Consider the following 7500-nt stretch of genomic DNA (forward strand, 5'->3'; position numbering starts at 1 on the left):
TGGCTTTTGCGGGGAGATTAAGTGATATCCTCCCACCGAATGGCTCTGTTATGTATGGAGAGAGAGAGAGAGAGAGAGAGAGAGAGAGAGACCTAATAATGGGCTTTTATCAGGGTGCATCCAGATAGATGTCGTTAGTCCTGCATTAAAGCATTACAGCACTGAAGGTTACAGCGCATAAAACCCAAAGCCCAAATGACGCCTGCGTGCGTGTGAGATACTCTTCTTGACGTTTAACGTTTCCTTGTGCTCTCAGCTGCAAGCTCTGTCTGTGAAAACACTCATTTTCTTTTGTCAACCAGAGACATGGAGGTGATTCAGTTCTCACCCCCAGTCAAGTGACATAATTAGTCAATGATATGAGCCGCGCGCGCGCGCGCGTGTGTGTGTAAAATGGAGTGAAACGCTTGAGTAGCTCGCTATGCGTTAGCGGATACGACCCGCTAGAAGTCGCCACTTAAACACAAAACGTGTTAAATCCCTCAGGACAGGTGCGTCTGTGTGTACTCCTGTGCACGATGCAACACGATCAAAATGTAAAGAGTATGATGCGATTGTGTACACGTGTGAGTGTGTGGATACGCGCATCTAAGCACCTGAGGCGTGAGACGTGCATATACCGTGAAATGGCAAACACGGCTCGCTCAGCTCTCCTCTCCCACCTCCGCCCATCCCGGCACTGAAAGGGTGTATTAGGTAATTGCTACGCGCGCGCGAGGATTGGATGGCAGTGGTTGAGACACACCTGCACGCACCGCCCTCCCATCCCCGGTGGCCACCGTCTTCACACCTGCGGTCCGTCTAAGGACACCGACCTCCCAGACCCCGGCGGAGAAGAGATAGTCGACATCCGTCGTACGCATCACAGCCCCACGAGCCTGTCCTGTTCCTGGAGACTGCTGCGCGGGAGCCCGTCTCTGACAGACTCTTGGTTATTGATGGACTTTGGTTGTCCAGGGAGAAACAGAAGATGCGATAAGATACGCCCCCATCGATAAATCGGTTCATGTAGAGTTTGTCCGCGCAGCCACTTATCGCAGTCACTGAGCTGACTCTCGGAGTCATAGCGCGATTCTCCCGTGGGCTACGACCATCTGAGCCGCCGCAACAAGCATGATGACGGTGGACGCCTGACACTTTTCCGTTTAGCTTCCTTGCTCCATGCACTCTTTACCCCCGCGATCCCTCGGGGCGGCCGTGCGTGTGCGTGTGCGTGCGAGAGAGTGAAGGGGGAAGAGAGAGAGAGAGACTGAGAGCCGCGTTTACGTTCGGTTACCTGCCCGACCGTAATTCTGGGAGGACCGGGGAAGCACGCGCGCTCTCCCTCGGCTGAGCAACAAGACAATAAACGCTTTTAAACACATGGACCTGAGGAGTTGGTCGGAGGAGTAAAAGACACCAACACACACCCACACACACATACATACATACACACACACCTTACCACTCACACTGACACATCCTCATACACACTGAAACATTAACACTCACACACAGAGACCCAAGCTGAAGTGACAGTGAAATTAAACAGCCATGTATTTGAACCGTGAGGAAGAGAGCGCTAAAGGTAAGACGCTGTTTCATTTGAACTGTCTACTTTCCACTTAGGCTACTGCTGTGATATTGTGGCATAGCAGCAGACTGACACGACTGTCTACCTGTGTGTGTGTGTATGTGTGTATGTGTGTGTATGCGAATGGATCTGAGTGTTTGAGCTGTTTGGGTTTTTAGGGGATCTTTGGCTTTGATGCTCGTGGCATAGAGTAGCATCTCTCCACGGGGTCACTGACACGGGCACTCCTTTCTGCGTGTGTCGCTCGCTACTGCCGGTTGTTGTAGGTCGTTCCACACCCAGCATGCTCGTTCCAGGATATGGTTTGTTATGGTCGCTGTGTTCGTCCTCCTTCTCCTTGCTAAACTGTCACAGATACTTCCTGTTTCGCGTGCTACCGACGGGACATTGATTACACCCGTCCTACGTTCTCTGTACATGTGCAAAAGCGGGAATTGGTGACATAGTGCTGGATATAGGTATAGGATGAGGTATAAAGAGAGAGCGGAGAGACTACTTGTTGTTCGGTCGTTTCCTTGCGCTTTCGTGTGCGATAGGCGCGAGGACATGGAGACACTTCAGATACAAGGTCATAGCATCTTTCACAGCTATAGAGGGGCTTTTCCCCCGCGCGCTCAGTCCCCGTGAAGGCGCGCCTAATGTGTGTGTTCTGCTGTGGTGTGTGCACGGGTATAATCAGCGGAATTACAGATGTTTTGACAGGAGACTTAATGAGAGGAGAGGTGGAGCAGTGGCGTTCCTCACACTAACCTTTCCTCCCCACGTGTGCGAGAGGCGTGATGTACTGATTCGAGGGGTGTCCGGTGTAATCCCCCCCACCCCCCAACGACCTCCTCGCGCCCACCCCCCTTGGTCAATGTCGAGTGACATTCAGACGCGAGAGGGCAAAGAGGTAATTGCAATTACGGGGAGAACCTGCGGGCTGTGCGTCCGACACCTGCTACAGAGACGGAGAGTAGTGTTGTTTTGTGCATCGGGTCATATTGAGCATAGCAGAGTGTATGCTACCAGGGGAGCATAATGACTTGGTTTCAGCACAGGGTACTAGTAGGAGGACGCGATTAGAGGATGAGATGAGAGACGATGGGCTATCCAGACGGACAACCAGAATCCCTTTGTTGAATAGGGGATCGTTGTGGACTCGGACACAGAAATATTCGGACCGAATCAACAGGGTGACACCGTAGACTTGCTAGAAACGAGATAGCCTACTCCCGCGAGCACGCGGGACAAACCAGTATCGTTAGTCGCTCCTGTTGTCTCGTGCAAAACGGCCGAAAGAGCGAAACCGAGTAATGGGTGCAGAACCTAAGGATGAAAGGGGGTCGCATGCATTTGCCAGCCAATATAGTCTGCAACGGTTATGTGCACAGTAAGCTAAAGCACGTGAAATGACGCGTGAAGAGGTTGATTTGCATGTTGTTATTTAAGAATTATAAAGTGATTAATTGTGTTGCCATCAATCGCTGCCGGTGGCTGTCACGAGCTCCGGGCGGCCATGCAGGAAGCAAAGCTTTCGGAATTCGCCGTGCGTCTCAAGGTGGAGCACGAGGGGACGGAGAGGTGTGGGGCATATCGATCGTGGGCGGGATCAGGGGGATTCATGAGAGTGGTCATGTGGACTCCGACCGCAAAGTTGACAGGCCACCCTCAACCGAATTCAGTTATCACCAGCCCCTGCCCAAGAAATAACGGGGCGTTAACGCCACTTAGTTTGTTGCAGATTAGGCCTACTTCACAAGAATGAAATTAAATTAAAATAACAACCATGTTCTGAGAAATCAGTGTCGCCTCTCATTGTCCGAATCTAAATACATGTATTTGAGAGGAGCCTAGCTAAGAAGCATGACGCCATGGACACGAGCGCACTGCGCGAGCTCCCCGGCTGCTGCGCTCGCGGATATTTAAAGGCATGCCTCATTGATCAAATGTTTTAATGAGTGTGTTTTTATGACAGCGGGATTCTTCCCCTGCCAGTGGTGTTTTTCCCCCCAAAATGTGTCCCATATCATATTTTGAATCTCTTTTCATGGCTATGACAGCACGCACACACACACACACACACACACACACACACACTTTTCTGTCTTACAATAATGTGTGTGTGAGTGTGTGAAGAATCATTTTGCAACTGCAACTGTTTATGTGTTTGTGTATGTGTATGTGTGTTTGTGTGTGTGTGTGTGTGTGTGTGTGTGTGTGTGTACTTGCATGCTATCTGATTGCACTCACTGTGTGCAGGAGGGTCTGGTCATGTATGGAATAGTATTGATTGCCCAGGACTACTATGAGCTGACATTTGAAAGACACTGCCTGATGATAAAGACCTCTTTGAACTGTGCCGTCTGTCAACGTGTGTCTAGTGGTTCTGACTGAGTATGAGCAGACCACCACGTCAGTGTATTTACGTGTGTGTGTGTGTGTGTGTGTGTGTGTGATTGTGAAAACACACTCCAGATTTTTCCTGGCAGTCTCAGTCACTCAGGACGGCTTCAGTTCCCACCGCACTCTTTTTCCTCCCCAGTCGTCATGGTAGCGAGTTCCATCTCTCTAGAGAGGAAGAATGCACACTGTTCTAGAATCCTGTGAGAGTTCTGAGACAGCTGATGGTCTCTAATGCCCCCCCCTCCCTCCCTCTCTCTGAAGTGAAGCTAAGTACATCCTCCCAGTAGCAGCTCTGAGATCAGAAGCTTTAGCAAAATGCTAATGCTACACATTCAAGTGGGCCAACCCACCAGCTATTGCTTTTATACCTAGCAATAGCTGGGTATAATTACATAGATACTTCTTTTTAGAGCCACTTGGAGTATTGGCCAGTACATATCAAATGAGTGTGTGTGGGAGTCAAACCCAAGCAATTGTACGTCAGTGTGTGTTGTGGCAAGTAGTTGAACTCAAACAATCGTAGATCAGTGTGTTTTGGCGGGGCAGGTAATGGGTGTGGCTGCTGTCCAGACAATCAGGTGATGAGTGCCATCATGTGGTCTGAGCTTTTTGCAACCGCAGCTCCACCCACATGAGTGGCTCTCCATTTCTCACCGCCGCCCAAGAGAGAGAGAGAGGAAGAGAGAGAGAGAGGGAGAGAGAGAGAGAGGGAGAGAGAAAAAGAGAGGGAAAAAGAAAGAGAGAGGGAAAAAGAAAGAAAGAGGGAGAGAGAGAGAGAGAGGGAGATAGAGAGAGAGGAAGAGAGAGAGAAAGAATGAATTTTCAAAAACTCTTTATTACAATCTTAAAAATACATCAAGATCAACTTGACACTGTACTCAAAAAGTAAAAGTTAGGAAAGTTAATTAAAGTAATGTGCAATCTGTAGCTTGTCATTCTCAACAACACACATCACGCTGTTTTTTCCTCAAAAACATCAAGAATCTTCATAGATTTATAAAAATGAAAATCAATCAACATACAACACCTTACAAGAATAGAAAACACCATTAGGATATCAACATCTACATCCTGCTCAACTTTCCTTTTACGACTAACATATATCGCCATCTTTGCTTGCCCAAGCAGAAAGTTTAGGAGCTGACACTTGAAGCGATGCTTTTGCACATATTTAAAACCAAAAATGAAAATCTCCGAAGAGAAACTTTCATCAAACTTAAAGAAAAGTGTCATCAATACAGCAAAAAGAGGTCTGAGCCTCTGGCAGTGCATAAAGACATGGAATACAGTCTCCCTTACAGAACAAAAAGGGCACCCTTGATCAACCATTGGATTTAAAACAGAAATAAAAGCATTCACTGCTATTGCACCATGCAGAATACGCCATTGTAGATCGCCAGCTTTTTTAGTTAATGGTGACATGTACAACGCTCGCCATTGTGGTTTGACATCATTTTCAACCTGCAAAACTTCACGCCAGGGTGTATCCACCCTCTTGTCCAGAGACCTTTTATTTAGGGAGAGAACACACAGTTTATACAATGATTTACTAGTTGCAACTGTAGGACCCAGGAAAACTAAACTATCTTGGAGTAAGTAGCAACCAGTGCAACCTGTTAAATCTGGAAGTAGAGTAAGTCTGGGAAAGGGGTCATGGCAGTCAGGACTACACTCTCCCCCAAAATAATCTCCAAGCAATTGCATCTCATCCCCAGTTAGGAGAGACTGCCATTTCCCAAGTAGCTGATCAACTATCCTAATGGACTTCATACCTAAGTGTTGAGCTAAAGTATGGCTATTACTGAAATCAGGACCAGCGAACTCTACTAGATCCCCAAGGGTTGTAACTCCAGAGCTGATAAGCTTAGAAGTAGGTACCAGGGACAAATCCTGACTCACATCAAGAACAGAACCATGAATCAGAGGGTCCTTCAACAACAACAATAATGAGCTTGTCTGTCGTGTTCGTAGTATTATAAAAAGAGACCAGATTTTAAACAGATCCTTATAAAATGCAGGAAGCAAATTAAGATTCATTCAATTTGGATTAAAAAAGAACAAAGACCTATCTAAGCCCAACCCTTCAAAAAGTTGTAAAATACAACAGGCTGCAGCTTTCCAGCTTGAGTCCACTGATCCTGTGAGAAGACGCTGTACAAACTGCAGACGGAAGGCAGCAGTTCGACTCTGTAGATGAATAAGGCCATGTCCACCATCCTCCTTAGGCAGATATAAAACACTCTGAGGTACCCAGTGTAGATTGTCCCAGAAAAAATCAACCAGGACTGACTGAATACCTGGTAGCAGATTTGAAGGAGGGTCCACACAAGACAGCCGATGCCAAAGAGAGGATGCAACCAGGTTGTTAATAATAAGAACACGCCCACTGTATGAAGTAATACTGAAAAGAAATTTCCATTTCTCTAGACAACCTTTAACTTTTTCAATTACCCCCTCAAAATTCTTTTGAATAAAAAACATCATCACCTAAGAAAACACCCAGGTATTTAAACCCACCCCTATTCCAAACTAAGCCATCAGGCAGACCAGGTTCGCCAATCACCCAACTCCCAACCAGCAAGGCTATGCTTTTTGACCAATTTACCTTTGCTGAAAAAACAACCTTAAATTCATTGCAAATTTTTAAAAGCGTGTCAACATCTCTCTGGCCATTAACAAGGACAGCCACATCGTCAGCATAAGCTGACAATTTAAAAACATCATCACAGTTAGGGATTTTCACTCCAACAATCTCCTTCCTCAACCTTACAAGGAAAGGTTCAATAGCCAGACTATACAGCATGTCCGACAAGGGACATCCTTGAGGGACACCTCTGTATACCTTAAAAGGAGCGCACAAGTCACCATTAACCTTGAGAATACTTTCAATGTCACAATACAATGCTTTAATCATTCGAATAAAATTGTGGCTGAAACCAAAGGCTGACAAAGTATTCCACAAATAATTATGCTCAACCCTATCAAATGCCTTTTCCTGGAGAGAGAAAGAGAGCGAGAGATCAAGAGAGGAAGATGGAAAGAAAGAGGTTCAACAGCCATTTATTGGATCATTTCTCAACCCATCCAGTCATACTAGGCCAAAACCCTACAAATATACAAACCATGTAATCAACACATACCTGATGCAAAACCACACGCCATACAAACATACATAAATATATTCATACATAAAAAGAAAGAAAGAGGAAGAGAGAGAGGGATTGAGAGAGAGAGAGAGAGAGAGAGGGGGAGGAAGAGAGAGATTTGAAAATGAATTAAGAGAGAGAGACAGAGGGAGGGAGAGAGAGGAAGGGGAAAGATGGACACAGCGGGACAGAGCGATAGGGGGGGGGGGAGAGGGAGAAAGAAAGAGTGGAAGAGAGGGGGGCATAGGAGGAGAGAGAGAGAGAGAAAGAAAGAAAGAGTGGACAAGAAATAGAGAGGGAAGGCTTTCTTTGTGCTGGAGCAGATGAAATGACTGTGGTGTGATGGCTGTGCGCCGTGGTAATTGAAGGTGTGAAGTTTAACTGGAGAGAGAATAA

General features: G+C 46.7%; 1 protein-coding gene across 1 annotated transcript in view; it reads left to right on the forward strand.

Annotated features, from left to right (window-relative positions):
* Nucleotides 1–756: 756 nt before the first annotated feature.
* syt7a (synaptotagmin VIIa) overlaps nucleotides 757–7500 on the forward strand; it is a 155180-nt gene continuing 148436 nt past the window's right edge. The window contains 1 exon segment of the mRNA XM_042109847.1: nucleotides 757–1567. Within this exon segment, the coding sequence (XP_041965781.1) occupies nucleotides 1534–1567 (34 nt within the window). The 5' untranslated portion in view covers nucleotides 757–1533.

Source organism: Alosa sapidissima, chromosome 11 (assembly GCF_018492685.1).
Source record: "Alosa sapidissima isolate fAloSap1 chromosome 11, fAloSap1.pri, whole genome shotgun sequence".
NCBI classification, from domain to species: domain Eukaryota; kingdom Metazoa; phylum Chordata; class Actinopteri; order Clupeiformes; family Clupeidae; genus Alosa; species Alosa sapidissima.